Source organism: Python bivittatus, unplaced genomic scaffold (genome assembly GCF_059951505.1).
Source record: "Python bivittatus isolate LINGU-HERP-01145 unplaced genomic scaffold, Pbiv_v1 ctg000350_np1212, whole genome shotgun sequence".
NCBI classification, from domain to species: Eukaryota; Metazoa; Chordata; class Lepidosauria; order Squamata; family Pythonidae; genus Python; species Python bivittatus.
The window spans coordinates 43,916,868-43,940,114 of NW_028277074.1; the positions used below are offsets into that span (position 1 = coordinate 43,916,868).

The window sequence follows — 23,247 nt, forward strand, 5'->3', positions numbered from 1 at the left end:
AGGAAAGCGTCTCGCGGCGCGGCGCTGACTCAGCCCCGAAGGGGGCGGGCGAGGGAAGGAGGCAAAGCCGGCGCCCCCTTCAGTGGAAGCCCAGAAGGAGGGGAGCTCGCCCGCCCGCCCGCCCGCCCGCCCGCCCGCCGGCTGTGCCGCCAGCAAAGCCGGCCCTTGGCAGCCCCTTGAAGCAGGCTGAGACATCTGGTCGGAGGCAGGCTGGAGACAAACGTCTCTTAAACCGGTTTCGTTTGGTGGTGAAGCAAATGCTGGCCAGTAACAGCTTTCCCCATAAATGGCACTCTGTGCGCCTCAAGAGCAAGTCCCCCGGGCCTCTAGCACTGAAGCCTGGATTCGTGTTGGGTTTAGTTAGTTAGCCACAATCTTCTTCCGGGTTTTTATGTCCCGGATTTGCATCGGGCCTGCAGTTCGATACCTGTTTCATTTTGGACCTGGCCTATGTTTTAAAAGCTTATCTGCCCCCACCCCCTTTAGCTGAGATTCAGTTGTTTTCCCACCATTAATAGCTGCTAGACACATTTGGAAGATTTGGGAGGAAAGTTTAAACTTGTTTCCTATTCACATGAAAAATTGATGGTTTGGAATAACTCCAGTTTGAAGATTGCAGGTAATTTTCTGTTTTTTGGAGAACCTTCATGGAAAAGGGTTTTGATACCTTAAACTCAGTTATTGTTACTAGTTCTTTCATGGGTGCTTAAAACTGCCGAACAGCCATATACTCAACCAAAATACCTTTTCACAATTTGGAGCTGATGTGTTAACAACTTTGGAAACCCCCAAATTATTGTGTTACTGGAAAATGTTTTTAAGATTCTAAACCTGCAGATTGTTTTTTATAAACAGCTTTTTTTATAAACAGTTGTTACCAATTTGCAAGAGCATTGGAATAAAGAATGGGAATATCTTAATAAATCAATGATCTTGTGGTTTAAAAAATGTTAGATCTGCATCTTAAGCTCTTACAATGATGTTAAGTCATCAAAATGTTCTTTTCATGCTTATTGTTTTTTCAATAGTTCAGAGAAAGAAAATAAATAAAATGTGAAAAAACAGAAAAAATAAAAAAATAAAAACAGAAAACATGAAAAAAATATATACATAAAGAAGTCGCTTCTGATCTTCCTCTTGGCAGTTATACATACAATTCTAATCAAACCTGTCCATCATAATTTCTTTCTATATCCTATTGTTTTCAGTCATCAAAACCATAAGTCACAAAATCATGTTCGTTCTTATGCAAAAAGTCCATAAGGGGTTTCCAGTCATTGATGAATGTCAATAATGACCTTTCTCTAATCAAAGAAGTAAGTTTGTCCATCTCAGCAAGTTCTGTCAATTTCGCCAACCATTCCTCCATGTTGGGTAATGCTGAATCTTTCCATCTTTGTGCATGTAGTAATCTTGCTGTAGTAATTGTATATTGAAATAATCTTCCATGGTTTTTTCTGACTGTTTATCCATCAGTCCTAAAAGGAAAAGATCTGGCTTCAATTGAATATTAATATTTAAAATCCTCTGTATCAATGTATGTATTTGAATCCAAAATGTTTAGCTTTTTTACATGTCCACCAAGCATGATAAAATGTCCCTTCATGTTGTTCACGTTTCCAACATACATTTGAAATGACTTTATACATTCTAGACAATTTCTCTGGTGTCATGTACCAACTTCTTTTTGTGCTTATTGGATGCTTCAGTGTTTAATTAAGAAGAATTAGGTGTCAACTTTTCTTGCCTGGAGATAGTATATTTGAGGGAATTTGCTCTTTAGTATGCTCATTTTGGGTTGATATTCAAGTCACTATTAATATGATTTTGCAAATCAAAATAAGATTCAAAGAAGTTAATGTGATGTTGAACTATATAAACTGCATTTATTGGGTTTTAAAGAACTTTGGATTTCATGAACTTGGAGGTTAGCCAAATATATTATTTTGGAGGGTTTTTTTAGAAAGAGCTAGCATAGTGTTGGATTAGGAACAGGAAAACCCTGGTTCAAGTCTGAGCCCTGGAATTTCACGCTTTCTTAGCCCAGTCAGCCTGTTGTACCCATCCCTGGATCAGGCAGCTCTCCAACTCACGCCCTTGTCACTTCACAGCTTGACTACTGCAACATACTCTACATGGGGCTTCCCTGGAAGACCACTCAGAAGTAAGCCTGCTTTGGCATGTCCATGTCTCACCCCTGCTTTGCAAGCTGCACTGGTTGCTGGTGTGCCATTCAAGGTGCTGATTATGACCTATAGAGCCACACGTGGCATTCGGCCAGGTTATTTGAGGGACTGCCTGTTTTCCACAGTTTCTGCCTGGTAGTATGATCTAGCAGATCAAGTGCCCAAGTCCTCTCAATTAAACTGCCATCTTTTGGGAGCCAAGAAGTGTGCCTTCTCTGTAGTGGCACCTGTCCTCTGGAATGAGATCCTCCCTGAGATCTATACTGCTCCCACTCTGATGGCATTTTGAAAGAGTCTGAAAACTTGGTTTTTCTCCCAGGCCTTGAGATAGCGTGGATGGGAGTCCCCTGCTTGTGCTGTTTTTATATCTTTTGATGTGTTGTCTGGATTGCCCTCTTGTAATTATTTTGTATTTATTTTGTAATTTATTATACTTCATTGTTTTTATGTTGTTCTTTATTCTGTGAGCCACCCAGAGTCAGTTGGAGTGGGCAGCATCAAAATTGAATAAATAAATAAAACCTATTTCACAGGGTTGTTGTGAGGGAAAACAGAAATGGGAGTGCTAAATTATACTATCTTGAGATTCTGAATGAAAGGTGGGATATGAAGCCAAATAATAATTAATATGCTATGATTTGGGACTTAAAATCATGGGTTGAAGTTATGTGCTGACTTTCAGCCTTTGAATTGACTCTTTATTGACGGAGGGAAAGGCTGATCAATATTATTCTGTTTGAACAAGGCTTAATGTATTGTTTAAAACACTGACATGGCTATTGTGAAATGTGTAGTTTGTTTTTTTCTAATGTATGTGCACGTGTTTATTTTTTTCCTTTTTAATTCCTTTTCTTTAGGGTATTGTTTTGTATTTTGTATTTCTTCATTTTTTTCTAATTGTTGATATAGTAATATTTTTTTTAAAAACAAGCACTTTTTTCTTTTAACAAAACATAGGCCATAATGTCTTTGAAGATACCACAATATTCTTTCTTTTCAGGTTAGACAGTCTTCCCTGAGAAGCTAGTTCTTCTAAGATCGGTGACAGCTAATTTCTTCCCTTAATTTTTCTGGATCTGGGTGCCATTTTCTGAAGTACAAGTTAGCAGAATTGTGGCCCATCATGTCACTTCAAAAACAGAAATAAAATCTAAGCTATAAATCTTATGCCATCAATTGATAGAAATCTGAAGTCTGAAAATAGTATTTCCATCCTACTTCCCATCTATTCTTATTTTGTTCCATCCAAAATCCGGCCACAAATTAAATGTTTAAAATTAGATAATTTCACCCTAGGCTAAAATTGACATGTTTGAGAGATGCCATCATCTGTTCAATTGTTTTATGTCTGCTGCATGCATGCACAGATTATATTAGCTCTCCCTGTGTGATCAGATGGAAGTTACAGATCTTTTCAGATCTTCCTAGCTGGAAGATTTGGCCATCACTTGAAGCTATTTACTGCTGTATAATAAAACTAAAGAAAATTGTGACAATTTCTATTTCCAACTTCTGACTCTTTAATACTATTACTGTGTGAATTCTATTTGATTCCTGTGATAAAGTATGGTGATATCCTTTAATTGTTGCTTGGTAATTGATTTCATTCAGTAAATATCTTGAATCCCAAGTAATAAGATATGCATCTCATTTTTGTTAGTGTATATAAAGAGGCTGAGGCTGCAATTCTGTACCTGTTTCCTTGTTCACTTAATAGATTTATCTGTGAGTTAACTTGCATAGGATTTTAATCTGAATATTCTAATATTTGCAGCTAAATTTTCTCATCTTTAATGAGAATTATTGCTCCAGTTCAATGATACTGTAAAGATAGGGCTTTTGGGGCAGGAGCCTAGGTTCCCATTGGAAGGATAAGTACTATAGGAGGCTTCCCACATGGATCAGGCTGACATATAATGAGAAAGTACTGTAAATTTCCATTCATTTATTTAAGGTCTGAATCTGCATTTCTGTACTAGTAATACAGTAATAAATCTTTACTCTGTATTTACCAATGATATCATTGCTACATGACCATCGACTCAACAGTGCTTTCACAAATCTTAGTAACATCTGAAAGTGTAAAAATCTTTTAAACCAGGAAGCTCCACTTGGATTCCACCAGGTTTTGCTCATCCAACTGAAATTTTGTGACAGACTTGGCCCAATTCTATTTAGGTAAACTGTGCCCTCCAAAATGAGCATATATATAGTCTGCATGTTGAAATAAACATAAAAAAACAGTCTTGCTTTCATATATGTGCTTCCCTGATCTGGAATTCTAAATCTAAGCTCACTGAATTATTTTTACTACATTACAAATTCATAACTGTGTTGTTAAACATTAATAAATCGTACCACTGCCACACATGTAGCTCATAACCAGAGATAGATTCACCTGAAACTTGAATGTCTCATCTTCTCTCAGAGTGGCTACCACCTCAATTTGAAACCAAGGCTTTTTGAGGATTTCTATGTCAGTCTCCATAAATCCCAAATTGTTTTGTATTCAGATTACACTCTATTCTTAGGTAAGCCCTTGCTTGGGTTAACAAGTCCTGCAATACAGGATAAGATGATAGCATAGGCTTCCACTCCTTCCTATGGCTTGTGTGTCATATAAACTCTGTTGAATTAAGATTCCTGCAGCTCCCGGTCAGCAAGGCCAATAGCTGTGCTGGCTGGACATTCTGAAAATTATTTTCAAACAAATTGGATAAATGCCAAGTTAGAGAAGCATTCCCCAAGAATGAGAACCCATGTAGGGCACGAGATACGACACTACAGTGGGCAAATACAATAGCCAGGCTCCAACTCTAGTCAAATGAAGAGTTACAAAAGTGAAGATAGGTCAGGTAGCAGCCAGACAGAAATGTGTTTAGGATAGTGTGTTCTTTTAATATTATAGAGTTCTGTGCGTATATGTTCTTTCATTTCCATCACATTAATGCTTAGATTTATGTAGTCAGCCAAGCAAACAAGCACACACACAACTTGCTTGACAATATTTTCTGTATCAACCACCCCTTCAGCTGTAAAACCAGGAGGCTTTAATCCTGCCATTCTTATTTTGGATTTCTCAGCTGTGCTTGGTTTTTACCTGTGATAGAATTCACCATCATAAGTAATGTGAAGGACTCACATTTTGGCTTAGGATATTAATAGGTAGCTTGCTTATCTATGGAGTAACATTTAAAAAAAAAAGTGATGACTCTTAATAGAAAAGGCATATTTGCAAGAAGATGCAGGGCTTCCACAAGGCTTTTGTTGATGCTGAAAAATGATGATCTCAGTGTCACTGCAAGAAACAGCTTGAACGGGATACTGCAACCATCCATCAAAGAAGAAGAAAACCACAGTAGCCTATTCAATATCCATTTAGACTGTACTTTCAGCTAGTAAAGGTATAGATTTTCATGTGCACTTAGTATTAAACTATTTTTGGGGCCTAAACAACATTTGGATATTAAATATATCAACCAATATATTTAAGGCAATTAATTTTTCAGTTTCATAGCAACTGAAATACTGAAAAAACATTGGGGGCTCAATTCTATTGCATAAACATAGCTGTTCATAGAATGAAGATATAAAGATAATATAAGGATGCAGATGGTTCCTTTGTATGAACATTGTGTAAATTGGTACACAACCTCCTGGGGATGCTGAATACTTTTGAGCAGGGATCATGGCAGACTCACAACATGGCAGCTTCTTTACATAAGACAAAATAGTGCTAACAAGAAGTAACTAGCTCAAGAGGTTGACTTAAGTTCTGAGTGCTGAAACATAAACCTGTTCTTTTGATTTGGACAGAGGTCTTGTAAGATGGGAAGAATGCAGGTGTAAGAGAGGAAAAAGTGTGAGTGAGATAACCGTCTTAGGAAGAATAGCATCTCAGCATATAGGAAAAGAAACATGTCAGTTGAGTTATTCACAGCCCAGTGATCTAGACAGATGAAGTGTGAGTGCAGGGAGGGGAAAAAAGATTTCTCTTTCTTACAGATAAATAGTCATTAAAGCAGAGATATACAACTTCTAGACTGAATGATGCTCTGCAGGCCATATTGTAAAAAGTAGACAGGGTCAGAAAGAATGGTTGAATATAATTCAAATTAAATTAAATATATTATTCTCCATTTTGTAGATGTAAATGAATATTTATTCTGATACAAAATGAATGTACTAGGTGGTTAAAAGGGCAATTTTAAGCGCAAGCTTTTTCTTTTTTCCTTTTTATTATTTGTGGTAAATCTTAATATACAGTCAGGTCCAGAAATATTGGGACATCGACACAATTCTAACATCTTTGGCTCTATACACCACCACAATGGATTTGGAATGAAACAAACACAATGTGCTTTAACTGCAGACTGTCAGCTTTAATTTGAGGGTATGTACATCCAACTCAGGTGAACGGTGTAGGAATTACAACAGTTTGCATATGTGCCTCCCACTTGTTAAGGGACCAAAAGTAATGGGACAGAATAATAATCATAAATCAAACTTTCCCTTTTTAATACTTGGCTGCAAATCCGTTGCAGTCAATCACAGTCTGAAGCCTGGAACACATAGACATCACCAGATGCTGGGTTTCATCCCTGGTGATGCTCTGCCAGGCCTCTACTGCAACTGTCTTCAGTTCCTGCTTGTTCTTGGGGCATTTTCCCTTCAGTTTTGTCCTCAGCAAGTGAAATGCATGCTCAATGGGATTCAGGTCAGGTGATTGACTTGGCCATTGCATAACATTCCACTTCTGTCCCTTCAAAAACTCTTTGGTTGCTTTTGCAGTATGCTTTGGGTCATTGTCCATCTGTACTGTGAAGCGCCGTCCAATGAGTTCTGCAGCATTTGGCTGAATGTGAGCAGATAATATTGCCCGAAACACTGCAGAATTCATCCTGCTGCTTTTGTCAGCAGTCACATCATCAATAAATACAAGAGAACCAGTTCCATTGGCAGCCATACATGTCCACGCCATGACACTACCACCACCATGCTTCACTGATGAGGTGGTATGCTTAGGATCATGAGCAGTTCCTTTCCTTCTCCATACTCTTCTCTTCCCATCACTCTGGTACAAGTTGATCTTGGTCTCATCTGTTCATAGGATGTTGTTCCAGAACTGTGAAGGCTTTTTTAGATGTCGTTTGGCAAACTCTAATCTGGCCTTCCTGTTTTTGAGGCTCACCAGTGGTTTACATCTTGTGGTGAACCCTCTGTATTCACTCTGGTGAAGTCTTCTTTTGATTGTTGACTGTGACACACATACACCTACCTCCTGGAGAGTGTTCTTGATCTGGCCAACTGTTGTGAAGGGTTTTCTTCACCAGGGAAAGGATTCTTCGGTCATCCACCACAGTTGTTTTCCGTTGTCTCCTGGGTCTTTTGGTGTTGCTGAGCTCACCGGTGCGTTCCTTCTTTTTGAGAATGTTCCAAACAGTTGTTTTGGCCACGCCTAATGTTCTTGCTATCTCTCTGATGGGTTTGTTTTGTTTCTTCAGCCTAATGATGGCTTGCTTCACTGATAGTGACAGCTCTTTGGATCTCATCTTGAGAGTTGACAGCAACAGATTCCAAATGCAAATAGCACACTTGAAATGGACTCTGGGCCTTTTATCTGCACATTGTAATTGGGGTACTGAGGGAATATCACACACCTGGCCATGGAACAGCTGAGAAGCCAAGTGTCCCATTACTTTTGGTCCCTTAACAAGTGGGAGGCACATATGCAAACTGTTGTAATTCCTACACCGTTCACCTGAGTTGGATGTACATACCCTCAAATTAAAGCTGACAGTCTGCAGTTATGGCACATTGTGTTTGTTTCATTCCAAATCCATTGTGGTGATGTATAGAGCCAAAGATGTTAGAATTGTGTCGATGTCCCAATATTTTTGGACCTGTATTGTTTTAATGCAATGATATTTGTACAGTATTAATTAAAATTATTGACACTCTGATGTTTAGATAACTTAGGAGTATTATAAATAAAGAAAAGAGAAATATTCTATCAGTATTAATTACAATTTAGGATATTATTATAAGCATAAAATTATTTGACTTTTTCATATGAGTGAGTATAATTGGTATTCATGAGTATAACATTAGAAAAAAAACTGCTGCAGATTACATCAAAGTGTTTGTTGTACAATGGAGGTACATACATATATATATGTATATGTATATGCATATGTGTGTGTGCGTGTGCGTGTGTGTGTATATATATATATAGTTCATAAAAGTAAAAAAATGTAAGATAATTGTTAAATCAATTTAACAAGAATTAAAATACCAAAAAGTAATTTAGAAAAGAAAAAAGAAAAAGAACAATTGGGTTTCTAATTTCCTGCTTTTTGTACATCTGCGAATTTACCATATTATAGACATACAGGTAGTCCTCCCTTACTGACCACTCATTCAGCAACTGTTCAAAGTTGCGACAATGCTGAATGAGTACTATTTATGACCAGTCCTCTAAGGTCTGGCTGTGTCCCACAGTCATGTGATTGCCATTTGTGACCTTCCCTGCTGGCTTCCCACAAGCAAAATAAGCTCTGGTAAGTCCCCTGGTCTTCCTGCCACTTGTGCGTGGCCTGCACCAGGCCTTCCAGGGCCTCCCCCAGTCTCCTCCCTCCTGTGGCATCCCCCTACCCCCTTGCGGGACCTCCCCATTCCTTACCTGGGACTCCCACCTCTTCCCACTTAACAACCTGTGTGTCTTGGGGTTACGATGGCAACTGAGACTGCTGGGATTGTTATCACTAAGTGATGTGGTCACAGGATGCCACGCTTTACAAGTGCATCACTTAGCATTGGCAATCCCGGTCCCAATTGCTTTTGTAACCCAAGGACTACCTTATAAACCCCCTTAGAGTCCAGACTATACAGTGATTATACAGTATTTACCATGCTGTGTCATACATTCTATATATGGGAACCATTCTTGCATAAATTTAGTTAACCTTCTATTAAGTTTAACTAACTTAACATCCTGTTCGTTTTGCCGTTGCTGCATATTTTCCAAGTTTTAGTTCCCAATCAGATATTGTCAGAATTGTATCTTTCTTCCAGTGTTGAAGAAATGCATTTTAATTTCTGCAAGCATATTTTTAATTTCTGCAAGCATATATCTCATTAAATTATGATGTTTCTTATTAATTTTTTCTGAGATTATACCTAGTAAGAAGACTTGTGTTTTTACAAGTGGTTTCATTTTAAATTTAAATTTCAAAATTTTCTGTGTTGTAATATGTATATCTTTCCAGTACTTTTGGGTTTTTTTACATGTTTACCACATGTGATAAAACTTTCTTTCTGTTTCAAGGCATTTCCAACATTTATTACTGTATGATTTGTCTGTCTTAGATATTACTGAATGATATATACAATCTGTAGAACATTTTGTACCAGTTTTCCTTTAAATTGTAACTTGGTGTAAATTTTATAGATTTAGTCCATAATTCTTCCCATTGTTGTGTTGTAACTGTTTCTTTAAAATTTTGCATCCATTTTATCATACCGGGTTTTTTTTGTTCTGTCTCTGTATCATCTAAATAAAAGTTTATATATGTGCCCCAACAGATGGTGTTGGTTTTGTATAAATGTTTCAAATTCTGTCTTCTTAATATCCCTTCTTCTTTTTTGAGATCTGATTTTATCCTTTCGGCAATTTGTAAGTACATTAACCATGGTATCTTCTGGCCTTCACTGAATAGTTCTTGCTGTGTTTTTAATTTATTTGTAGAGTCTGAGGGATCCATATCTGCATATGTAACTACATTTTTCTTGCTGTAATGGTCTACAACATGAAAAATTTGAGGGAGAAGCTAGAGGTGAAATTATTGGACTTATTCTCTTTATAGAATTCCATGCTTTTATCAGACTTTGTCTAATAATACATCCTTTTAGATTTTTAGCCTCCTTGTATCTCTGTACCATAAATATCTATGAAGTCCAGAACAAGCTTTTTCTACATGAACTTTCAACAAAAGATTCTCAAAGCAATGTTCATAGGAAAAATTTGATAGCATTTCATATATGTTTGTATGAGAAATGAGAAGTAAAGCTATTTGTGAAATGTAGAATTGTTGACAATTCAAAATATATAGATCAAGGAAAGTTTTTTTTTTTTACTACAAGTATTAATCAGCTTTAAAAGAATATAAAACTTAATAACAGCCAAAGGTACAGTAGACTTGTGAATAGGAAGAACAGTGCAATGATAGCAGCTGATAGACAGCAAGTGATACAAGCTGTGAAGGTTGAACGATCCCTCACTTCTTTAGTCTCACTGAAGTCTGCCTTGATTCAGGCCAATCTAGATTAGATAGATAGATAGATAGATAGATAGATAGATAGATAGATAGATAGATAGATATAAAAATCTGTCTGCTGATGCTTGGGAATGACATTTTCAAGCCTTATATGGCTCTTCTCATTCTCATAGGTCATTCTTAGAAGTGTCTTCTAAAAATCAGCTAACCAGGCCCCCAGTAACAGACACGAAGAAAAACAGGTGATAAATCAATTAAAACAAGAAAGCTCACAATTGTGACTTTGTACTAGTAGAATTAATAAAGCCAATGTAGATTGGTGGGCCCAAGTCCTTACATCCTTGTATACCTTCATTAATAACATTGCAAAGTTCCCAGAACACTGGAGTGTTACAGTAGTTCCAATCTTTAAAAAAGGAGATGGAAACATGCCAGCCAACCACAGACCCATAAATCTCTTAAAAATAATTAGCAAACTATATGCAAGGTGTGGGAAATTGTGGGGATGGATGGATCAAGAGCAAACCTTGGGATAAATAGGCTGATTTTAGAGAAGGGAGCCCTGCAATTGACCACTGCCTAATTGTATAGCATTTAGCAGATAAATGTTCATGTGGGACAGCTCAAAATTCTATGTAGTCTTTGTTGATTTCCGAGCCCCCTTTGATTCAGTTTCCAGGCCACAGTTATGGGATAAGCTTAAAAATTCTTCCATTGAAAAATGTTTTCTGCTATTAATATCAAAAATGCATGGAAACACCAACTTACTGTCAGGTGCAGCTGTGCTTTCCAATCGCCGATTGTCAAATTCAGTTACAACAGAGAAGTTAAATATTTTAAATATTAGATGTAGTGTTTCATGCTTCTAGAAGCAATAAAGCTCATGCAAAGTATGCTGCTAACATAGCCCATAATGCTGTTGCTATTCTATGATTTCATTGGAGCCAGGAAGATGCTTTAATTCAGCTACCATTGAATTATTTAGTGCAAAATCTGCTGCCAACTATTACATAGGGTTCAGCTTGGACATGATTCTGATTTCTTGTCCTATGAAAAAGCGCAGTCTGGGTTTCTGAGAATCTTGTTTACGGCACTCTGTGCCCAGCGCAATTCTGAGATTGGAGAAAGGGCTGTTCAGGATGAGGACACGATCCGGCAATCAATTCTGTTTACCTGGCTAAAGGTTAACCTAGCCACAACTGGGATAATTTTAGATCTTGATGGATATACTGTACGTGATAAGAAAAATACATCTAATCAGTCCATCTCCTGATTTCCTATTGATTTTGGGTTTCAATAAGGCTTTTCTGGCACTGCTGGCTGCTAGCCAGCAAGCTGGCAAGCTGGATGCCTGCCATAGTCCAGTGATATGCAGGCTCAGGCAGACCATTTAGAAAAAAAGAGTCTTTTTTACCAATATTTTAAGACAGCAACTGTAAATGTAATCACAGGCTTGGCTCAGGTTGAGATCAGGAATCCAATAAACAAGTGACAGATCCAAGGAAGAAGACAAAAGACATGGTGGGGTGGAATCCAGAGTTCTAGGCATGGCAAGGTAAACATGATAGAACTGAGGTTTGGAAAAAAGTTCTCAGCATCTGCTCCCAGGGAGTGAGGCCAATAAATCAGCCATGCTGAGCCTCCATCCATACAAAGCTGTGGGAGTTTACTCCTCAGCATTGTCTCTTCTGCATGCTTGTTTCTTGGCAGGTTTTTCAGATCTACTGAGTTCTGTTCTCTGCTGTTGAATCTTTATCACAACGCCTCTGATTGGGACTGGGTGGCTGGACTTCAGAGTCTGAGAGGCTGCCAGTGGATTCAGGCAAGATGTCCTGGGGGTTTCCTGGAACTGCCTCAACAAGGGTGTTGGATCTACCACTACTGGAAACACCCACACCAAAACTATTGTCCTTAGAAGCCCCTGACTCCCCTTCCTCCTCATCAAAGGATATGTCCAGCAGGCCCATAACAAAAGTCAAGGAAATAATTAGGCAATGAATTGGAGAAACAGGGTTATGAAATGAGCTGAGCCATGTGATGAAGATCTCCCAATCACTGAGGGAAATACAGAAGCTCACACCTGCAAAATAGTTGTATTCTCACATGTCCCAATTATAGATGGGCCTTTTTCAGGGCAAGCTTTAATGCTCTCCCTTCAGCCATCCTGGAGGACAGATTCTAAAATATTCTGGTGTCACAGAGGCTACATCCATGTGGATCAGGTAGAAATGAAACCATGGAGCGTGTTTTTAAATGTGTGTTTTATTCTGATTTAAGAATATAACTACAGCCATTTTCTTTTAATCTTCCTGGTTGTACTGAACAATTTTATGTAAGCTACTTTACAGCAGATGGAAATCCCAAAGTTACCCAACCTGTGGCAAAATTTTGCTATTTAGCAAAAGAGATACACCGTGAGAAAGTCACCATCATGGGACAGAATAATTTTCTGCAGAGATTTAGTAACCTCGCTTACAAAGAGAATTTATTAAATGTGTTATGTTTTATTTATTATATTGGATTTCTGGTCAATGACTGTAATAAAGCTTTGATTTGATTTTAAAAAACAACCAAAGCAACACACATTTTTTTTCTGAATGTACCATTTTCAAAACCCAGTAAAACTTAATCAAGGCCCCTTGGATATTATAATTGCTATAGCTACTTTCTCACCCTTGTCAGTTGTCAATCTATCTCTTTCCTGCTATTCCAAGCACCTGCTTTCACTCTTGACTTTCCTGTAGTTTAGAATAGAAAAGCTGTTTACTCATTCAGGCTGTTTTCTTCTAGTTGCTATTTGCGTATACATCCGTGTGCATTTCCCCAGCATAATGTGCTTAGCCAGTAAGCTAAGACAATAGAGATGTAATTATAGAATTAAATTAATATCACTGAACAGTTAGTAATTTAATAAGAGTAACTAAAACTATTCTAAGAAAAGGAGATTTTACATTTCATACTTAGCTTGCCTCTCTCAAGGGAGGGATATGTATTGCCATGGCTGAAGTGTCAGGAGGGCCTAGAATAGAACTTTGAATTGAAGGGCATTATTTTGATACACAATTTTATATTCTATATATACACAATTTTATATTTTATATATATACAGTATATATATGCTTCACATAATGTATAACCATACCTGTAACAGTGCACTCTATTTTATTTCTAAAGGGTTAACTTGCTTTTGTTTTGTAAAGAGCACTGGTTCCTTCCCCCCCCCCTTATCTCTTTGCTGAATGCCCGATTGTCTTCGAAGAAGCAATTAGCCGAGTACAAGCTGTTTGTTGTACCAAGCTTTTTGCAACAGTTGTGGGGCCCTGCATTCTAGAGAGAAAGATAAGAAAAATCTGGTATGCCATTCCCTTGGTAACCAGAAGAAAAAGTTACAGTTAAGTTTACCTTCCTAAGAACCACCTTTCACTTGCTCAGACCGTCCCAAAAGTCCCTTGTATGGGTATGAGGGGAAGTACTATCTGATTACAGATTTAAATGTCTATAAAGCCTCTGATGTTTGTTTTGTGAGGTGTGGTTCCATCAACATCTCTTGTTAATGTGTTGATTGGGGTCACCCAGCTGTGTCTTGATCAAAATACATCTGCTATTCTTCAGAAGTCTCATCTCAAGTCTTCTTATTGGCATTTTATTGAAACTTGGGAAATAAAAGTGCCATACAGAATGATGACTTTCTGCATGGCAAGTTAACAGAAGGCATTTCTGGGAGTCTAACACATTTTGTAAATAAGTGGATTTTGAAGCACGATTCTTATTTCAGCTGAAGATGAAACTATTGAAAGAATAGAATTGTCAACTGTAATGTTACGTAAAATCACACAAGTCCCATTCATACTGGGGTAGACCTTTTGAATTACCAATAATAATGATTTGTTTCCTTTTTACTTTTTCAAATATGAAATACAGTGAAATCCCCAGATATCCTTAAAGTGGAATCACTAACAATTAGCTGTTAAAAATAACAATCAGCTTTTAAAAACGTTGTATTTCTCTATTGATATGAAATTCGGAATGTATCTTCTATTAATATTTATTTTTATTAATGTTTATTCTATGTTTATTTTTTCAGTTTAATATCAATCTGAGACTAGATTTAAATACCCAGATTTTTTCCTAAAGTAAAGATGTGGCTAAAAGGACAATGTAATTGATTTATATTGTATTTTTCCTCTCATTTCCCCCCCCCCATTTTATTTGTTCCTTGAAGATCTTTAAAAGTGTGTGCATTAGAAGGACTTCATAAAAAGGCCCCAGAATTGAAAAAAGGTTCATATATATATAATTTTATTTTCACTGGGATAAAATATATAATATATAGATAAAACTATATCTATCTAACCAATCCTGAGTTAGATTCAGACCTATTTATATTTAGAAGAGATCCACTGAAATAATTGGAATTTTGTTATTACTAATACAGAAACTGATTTCAGTGTCTGTTGGAAGTATGATTACATCTGTATCCAATTCTCTCACTGGGGCTGCTTGTTTGAACCCTACCATTTCACCCGAAAAATGTAGAGGCATCCCCCTCCCCATTCCCACCTAGCTATGTCCTGGTCCCTCTCTCCTCTCCATCCTTTTAAGGGTCTTTCATTCTGTGTATAGAGATCTGACTAATTGGTAGACTTGCTGAGAGTTGACGGGGGAGACCTTACTTCTTTAATAAAGACACAGCATGAAGCTTAATGAGAAAATGAGGATACTGTGAGGTGCTGATTGGTTCTTTTTCAAATAAAGATGCCTCTTGAGTTTAGACTAGGCAGACAAAGGCTAAGTGGCAACCTGGTTGCCTCATGAACCTGAATTGGTGATACTGAAAAATTTGGGTTTGATTTGGCGGATGAAAATGAAACAGCTGCCACCTCCTTTCCCATTGCTCTTTGTGATCTGCTGTTGTGCGGGACAATTCACTTCAGGTAAGAGCCATTCTTGCTGCATATGTATTTAAGATTTTTCTGAATTGCCCCAACTCTTTGGATGATTTACCATAAAAATTAAAAACCACTTTGCAGATATCCTGTTCGTGCATGGTGGGTTTCTAGTTCCTATAAGTTTCTTTTTTTTTAAGATTTCAATCACAGCTTTAGAAGTCAAGATCTAAAGTAGAATTCTTGTTTTAAGAACTTTATCATAAGAGGAAACAACTCTTGTGTTAAATAAATGAAATGCTGTTTTTCCTTGAATCATATTTAATACTTTTAGTACTTTTCAGTCAACGGATTAAGGATGGTTAACAGCCTTTGAATTTCCTCCTTTTCTTTGCACACATCAGTGAAAGTGAACTTTCAAAGTATTAGTTGCCTAGTGTTAAACCTAGGCTGATTTTAAGGTTAATTAATTAATTAAAAAGAGAGGGAGGGAGAAACCTTCTAAACTTTGGCTGCAGATTTCCTATACTTTGTACATCTCTGAGCTATCCAAGGTCCTGAATCGAACATGGCACCATGTCCTTTTCTATGGGGCAGTTTTTAGACAAATGTTTTAGTTGAAACAATTCATGAAAACGCATTAATCAAAATCACAACACAATTCTTTAAACTCAGTATGCATTTTTATAGAGTATTATAGAGAGTATTGATATAAGGATGGTACTCTCTTTCTCTCCCTCCCTCTCAGTTACATAATATTGGCTTCTTTTTGTCATCCCAATTTAGAAGGTTTTGTTCTTTAATAAGTGTGGGTGGGAGTTAATTACAGAATTAATCTTTAAAATGCTAAATGCAAATTTAAAGTTCTAGGAAAGGCAGTGATATGATTCTCTGATCAGGGGATTTTGTTTGTATCTATGATATACAAGTTTATTCAGATTAAATGAGTCATGCTTTACTGCATCAAATGCTTACCTATTATTTCACTTTAACAGGAGTTCCTCAGACTTTTGCCAGCTTTCTAGATGAATCAAATGTTCCTAAAAGTGAGGTATATAACATTTTAAATATTTTCTGTATCTCTGCCAGAAATGTATAAATAATAGGACATCACATGGAAAGTATGAATTCTACTGCAGTTACAGTGGAAAGGCCATGTAGTGTTTACTGCATGCATGTAACTATACAAATGAATTGCTATAGGAACAAAATAAACAAATGTGGGCTACATAGGAACTAATGTTAGTGCTTATAAATATCATAATATTTTGCACACATTTTTAACTAGATTACAGGCTTTTCTTTTTCCTACTTCTGCTCTAGAGACTAGCACTATGTTTCAGTCAATGGACAGAACTCTTTGATCAACCCCAGGTAAAATAATTATGTAATTAATTTGGAATTACAGAGTAATCATCAATGTTGATGCATTCAAAAAATGTGTACATCATGTAAATTATTTGTCCTTCTCTAATATTGAAGTTTAAGCACCTATTTCTTGTTATATAATTTTCAGAAAAACTCGATTGATGTCACAGCCTATCCATGCACATATTAACTAATGGTAGATTTTTACCCTTTCCAACCCATATACCAGTTGGATATGTGTATCTCTAATAAACCAACATTGCTGGAACCACAACTCCACATAAAAGAAGCAGTGTGGAAATAACAGGATGAGAAATAATCTAACGTTTAATCTTAATGGCTCTGATTGTTAGTACAAAGAGTAATTTTATATTTAAAAGTATATAATTAAATGTTACTTATTTACATTAAACTCTCCTTTGACTGTCTGGCAACTATTGGCTACTTTATAGATCATACATCTGTAAAGTGATTTATTGTAAATCTTATTTTATATTCTGCTAATATGTGTTTTACTCAACATTCCACTCTATTTTTATAGTGATTGTACCACAGGTAAGAGAGGAATAATTTGGTGTGTTTCACATTTTAAACTGTTGCTTCATAATAGTTTTTTATAATGTTATGTTCAAAAGTGATGCCATAAAGTGTAGAAAATGGCAAAATATTTATTATTAACCAGCTGTGACAATTATCAAGAATAATATAAATATTTCAGATTTGACTACTCTTATTAGCATATTAATTTAACATTGATATCAGTAAATTTAGTTCAAAAGTTCTTTGTATTTTTTTAAAAAGCTTGGATCTATAGTAATATATTGTAGTCATCCTGAAGGGCTTACCCCTTGATCAGTTCGGACTATAATTTTCAGCATTCCTAGCCCTCATGGATGGATGGTAATAGTTCAGGGAAGACTGAGGTCAAGTAATATCATCAATAGCACAATTATTTTTGAAATATATTTTTTCCCCAGATTTCCAGCTTATTTTTGGATTTGTGTAACTCCATGTTTAATAGCCTGCAGATAGATGAGGTAAGGTGATTCTTCTCCTTGCAAACAGTACCACAGTATTTTGTTGGTAATAGTTATTATTAATCTAATATGATCATAATTATTCTTCCTAGGAAAATAATCAGGAATTGAATAAAAGAGTGAGTATTTATTGTTTAACAGAATTGATATGTATACTATTTTAGTTGAAACAATATAACATACTAAAGTAGCTCTTTTTATGCAGTTTTTATTTCACTACTCCAGAGCTCAAGACCCAACATACCCACTTAAAACTGAGGTTAGTACTTTTAACATATTCACTTGTTATACATTTTTAATGTGCAAAACAGTAGACAACGATATATACAACAACATATATCTCTTCAGTGTATTTATAACTTCTGTAAGCAGCATGTCAGTGAAATAAAATAAAAAGGATCTGCCATGGATGTCTTCAAAGAAGGAGCGGGTGACAAAATGGATTTTGATCCAAGTTTTGATATTGCAGGTAAGCAAAGGATGGGGCTTTTGTTGTGATGGCACAATGCATGTTTTGTTATTTTGATGAATTGATGTGCTACAGACTCCTGATGTCTCCTGTAGTTTATGTGGTAGTTGCAGGATCTAAAAAAATCATAACACTGATTTCATAAGCCAAATGGATTTTGGACTATGAGCAATGGCATAAATTCCTGTTTATCAAAACCTTTCTGCAATATAATGAGCAAGGTACAAAGGGCTATATTCTGCACAAGTTCTTTAGATTCTATCTCCTGATGATTAATAATTGTATCTACATACATACTGTACACAATTATCAATTGCTACCTAAATCATATCTGTCAATAATGAATAATTTCAAATGTTATGGACACATACTGTATATTCTGTTTTGGTAACTTTTTAAAAATAAATAAAAAGAATAACTTAACTAATCAATACTGTGATTACTGTGTGGGTGACAAAAGCAGCAATACATTGGTGTTACAAGTTTTCATGTGGTCCAGCTAAAGGCAGAGCAAATGTGGCTGGGGTAGCTAAAAACAATAAACTGACTAATGTCAATGGTACTACAGCTATGCAAAGCATTTAAAAGGGGCACTTTGCAAAGGACGTTAGCACAAACAAAACACCCATCCTTGAAGCAATACACAACTTCATCCTTAGGTAAACTCTTCAAGGCTGTCCTCAGATTTATGTGCACGCAACTCTTGACCACAGTCAACATGACTATTTTAGTCGAAGACACCTGAAAGGCTCCAGTTTATGGATGGTTACGTTAGAAATATCCATGCATCAAACCAGTTGGCTGGTATCTAGATTTTAAACATTACTTGTTTTAATGTTTGTCTTAGTTTTGTTTTTTTTAAAATAGTGTTCACAATATCTCTTTGTTATAGTCTTTCCCTCTGCATCCTTTAATGAGCCTTGCTCCAAAGCTCTCGGAGAGAAGAATGAAAAGATTCCTTAATCCAGTATGCATTCACATCTTCCGTATTATTCTGTGACTCTTAATTTACATTTCAACCTTTTTTTAAGCCATAGTGTCAAGTGATCAACATGAGCATTTACTAAAGAAAAATACTATTCCCTTCCCTGCTTTTCTCTGATTTTTTTTCTTTCTATTCTCTATCCTTTCTATCCCACCCTGATTGTCTTTCTCATATTGCACTTTACAGTTTATTTAAACTCAGTCACAACAATAAACGTAGATGTGCCTATTATGAATAGTGGCCAATACAAAACCTAGGCACTGGCATCTTCATCCTTAAGGCTTCAAATCCAAATATTGCCCATGTTCTATTCTCATTGTTGACAATAAAGGTGCACAGGAGCGTAATGCACTGTATTATTGTTATATGATGGAATACTTGTCTAAAGTGAGTTGGAATAATAACTGGCAACCAATGCAGTAAATAAAAATGATAAATTATAACTTGTGACTGGGTTAAAATTTGGCAAATAATAGATAGGGCAAAAGTCCTAGCACAAATAAAACAATATTTTTTGAAAATCAATATTAGGGTATGACTGCTATTTGAGATGTTGTGTTATGTTCAGGAGCATGTCTGCACCCTTTTGGTTAAAGAGGCCGAAGCATGTTCTCTGTATGTAGCTTGGACAAAGAATTGCTCCAAATAAATTAAAGATGTTTATCATTCTCACTCTGTTTCAAACATTGCCTGTTGTTTTGTATTTTGAATGTTTTAGTCTTGTTTAATACAGTACATTGAGACAATCTGCTAACCACTGTTAACAGGATATAAATTACAGGCATTTAGATATGATGAAATTAACATGTGTTCTCTCCTGCAGGAATTGCAGATTATTGCAGCAAAATTCACAAAGAAGGTAATGTTAAAAATGTAGATATTACTATTATATATAAGTATTATTGCCAATTCTCAACAAGCAGGGAACCATGTTATTGTACTCTGTGTGATTCCTCTGAACCTTTATACCATCTATTATATTATGTAGCCCATTGTTGTGTGCACAAATACTATGGCCCTGGGTTACAGCCTCCACAACTCCTTCAAAATGTCACCAAATTGTAATGTTTAATGTGTCAGAAAGGAAAAATACTAGCTACACAGGGAGCAATTATATTAACTATAAACTTAGTTTTTGTTCTGGTCCTGACCATTTTTTAAGCCTGCATGTCACTCAAAGGTCAAGTTTTCTACCCTTAGTTGGTAGAAAATTGTGTAATGCTACTGTAGAGAAATTCAAATGTATATGCGTGTGTGTCTACATACATATTTGTATGTATATATACACACGCTTTGTACCATTTTTTCACTGCGGCTTTGTGATCACTACTCTGAAGCAGTTTGGGTATTGACTTGCAGATGATCGTGGTGTTAACTTCTCTTGCTGGGAAGAACATTTCTTGGGCTTTGACTCCCTACAGAATTGTCTTTGTCTCTGGAACCTTGAATCCCCTTGAAGTGACTTACCACCTCATACTTCTCTCACACACAGTATAACATTTGAGAACTGTTCACTTATACTGAGTTTTGAAATATTTTGTTAAATCTCTCTTATTTATTTTATTTTACAGGAAGGTTTGGATGGTTTGGGACGACCCTTTTTTCTTTTCAGGGTACTAATTTTTCTGTTTCCTTTTAAGAAGAAACTTCACTTTGACTTACAATCCATTTGTTATAAAATAAAAATGGAGACAATATTTGAAGCTATAACAAGGCTATAATAAACTCCCACACAAATAAATTTCTGTTCCCCAAAATTAAATAGTTAGGAAATTGTACTAATTAAAAAGCTTGATGAAGAATAAAGTAGCCTCTGCAAAAAAAAAAAAAAAAAAAAATTAAAATCATTCTGAGCATGATAGCAAAATATAATTATGTTTAGTACAGAGTCTCTACTTCTTTGGAATTAGGAAGAAGCCAAAAATAGACATTTCATTATACTAGTTCAGACCTACTATGAAAGTCTCATGATTTCAGTGGAATAAATATGTTGGGGGGGGGGGGAATAAGCAAAGGAGCAGTGAAAGAGGGATTAATTGAAGCATAGGCCCGTCTTCCTTACAGCTTACCTAGTGCCTAATTTTACTGGAAACTTGGTACCAAAATATTTTTTTCACTTGTATTTCATAAGGAATGCTATAAAGCACAATCATTATTATTCATTTTCAGCCCAGAAATGGCAGAACAGTTGATGCAGGTGGTAAATAGGCCACTAGAAGGTGATTTTTATTTATGTGTAACCGTAGTATTTCTTTATTCATATAGTAACACATTTTCTGTCCTTCATTAAGCTCTTGGAAATTTTGCCATAGGATGCAGCTTGAAACGGAGTTGTTATGTGCTTATTTACCTCCCTGTGGCAATTTCCATGCATGGCGTGCTCCTTCTCACTTTTTCTGGTGCACCGTCATTGTCCTGCATGGGATCATTTTTAACAGCGTCATCTGTATGATTAATATGATCATACACATTACGAACAATCCAACCTATAAGGTATTATTCGTATTGCTGCCTGACTTGTTCATCAGGAGCTGTAGGCAATGCTATGCTTCTCTTTGTTTTGGCTAACATTGCAACGGGCTGTGTCTTATACTTCACAACTTTTGTTTAAAAACAAGAGTTTTCTCTCAACAGATTATACTATTATACTCATATTCATTTAGGTGAGTTAATGTTTTGTCCTGCATGTTCGCCTAGAAAGTAGCTTTAGTATGCAGAAAGTAGAGTTTTAAAACCTCCTAGGCCATATTGTAGCTAAGAATTCTACACGGAGATGTTTAGGTCAGCAGGAGTCGAGCTTCATTTGCAGGCGGCTTTATTTACTTACTTATTTTGGTGTTGATTTTTTCTCCTAAACCAATTGTGGATAATATGGGCCATTTCTAAAGGCAACATAGGCTGAATCTGGCCCCAGATGGATAGAATTTAGGGGTTCCCAATTTGTCCTTTATTGAGATTACTTGTTTGAGCTATGAACTACTTCACATAAAGTATTTATGCCTGTTTACATATGAATCCTTATATTCTGTAGTAGTGCTTCTGCTAGAACTGTCCTAAAATTAAGGGGCTGAACCACTGGCCTCAGTCACAAATAACGCTAAGGAATAATGTGGTTTGATTTCAGCTTAACATTATAGACCACCAGGCCAATCTCTTTCATATGCATGTTACAATCTTGGTATGCAAGGTGATCTCTCATCAGGGCTTCCCGTAGTAAATAGTGGTACTTTGTGACATGGACGTGTGATTGGATTCTATTTTAAGTGCTCATATTCTTTTACAGACTGAACTTATTTTAAAATGTAATTTCTTTCAGATTTCCACAGAAGATAAATCCATGGTTGGCTGACCTGCTCCATCACTTTATATTGTGAAAACAGATGTTAGACTATCAATATAGTTGTCTTAAGAGAGATTGTTCTGTATCATGTGAAATCACATACAATAAATTTGCAGCTATATATTTTGCTTGTAGGGTTTGTATGGGTGCTCACAGCTAATCTTTCCAGCCTCTTTTCATTTCCAAATTACCTATTGTAAAGATTTGCATATCACCTATCCCCCAAACTTCACAGAGCTAAAAGTCAAATTTAAAATTGGCTAACCCAAATAATCTGAAATTTAGAAGATAAGTGAATGAAAGTGGATATTCACTGTCACAATCCAATTTATCACACCTTTTCCATTGTAAGTTGTAATACAGCGGCAAAAACTATCACATTAAAATAATGAGATTGCTTAAAAGGAAATTCTTTCAAGGTGTATTAATTTAGGTTACACAAAATTGGCATTGAATATCATAGTCTCTCATATTCATATATATATACTCTCTCTCTATGTATATTGCTTCAGAACATACAGGTGTGTGAACCTCCTGGCTATGTAGGTTAGAGTTGTTTGGTTAGAGGTTAAGCCCTTCTCCTCCTCCTCCTCCTCCTCCTCCTCCTCCTGAGGAAACAGACCACTCTAAAAAGGGATAAACAAAAACAAGCATTACTAACAAATCAGGGACACAGATAAATCAGGGAAAGATAAAAGCC

General features: G+C 36.2%; 1 protein-coding gene across 5 annotated transcripts; it reads left to right on the forward strand.

The window, feature by feature from the left end:
* The first annotated feature begins 126 nt into the window (after window positions 1–126).
* On the forward strand, window positions 127–22,892 carry NMS (neuromedin S). Of its 5 annotated transcripts, none has more exons than XM_088145056.1 (9): window positions 16,241–16,399; window positions 16,672–16,722; window positions 17,694–17,753; window positions 17,846–17,872; window positions 17,959–18,012; window positions 19,115–19,189; window positions 20,031–20,066; window positions 20,779–20,820; window positions 21,377–22,892. In XM_088145056.1, the coding sequence occupies exons 1-9, from the start codon at window positions 16,292–16,294 to the stop codon at window positions 21,413–21,415; spliced, it is 492 nt and encodes a 163-aa protein (XP_088001182.1). In that variant the 5' UTR covers window positions 16,241–16,291; the 3' UTR covers window positions 21,416–22,892. The 5 variants fall into 5 exon arrangements, with proteins under 5 accessions (XP_088001179.1, XP_088001182.1, XP_088001181.1 ...); XM_088145055.1 differs by lacking the exon at window positions 19,115–19,189 and having other exon boundaries at window positions 21,377–21,426; window positions 22,524–22,892; XM_088145053.1 differs by lacking the exon at window positions 19,115–19,189 and adding an exon at window positions 127–619 and having other exon boundaries at window positions 16,344–16,399; window positions 20,779–22,892.
* The last annotated feature ends 355 nt before the right edge of the window (window positions 22,893–23,247 follow it).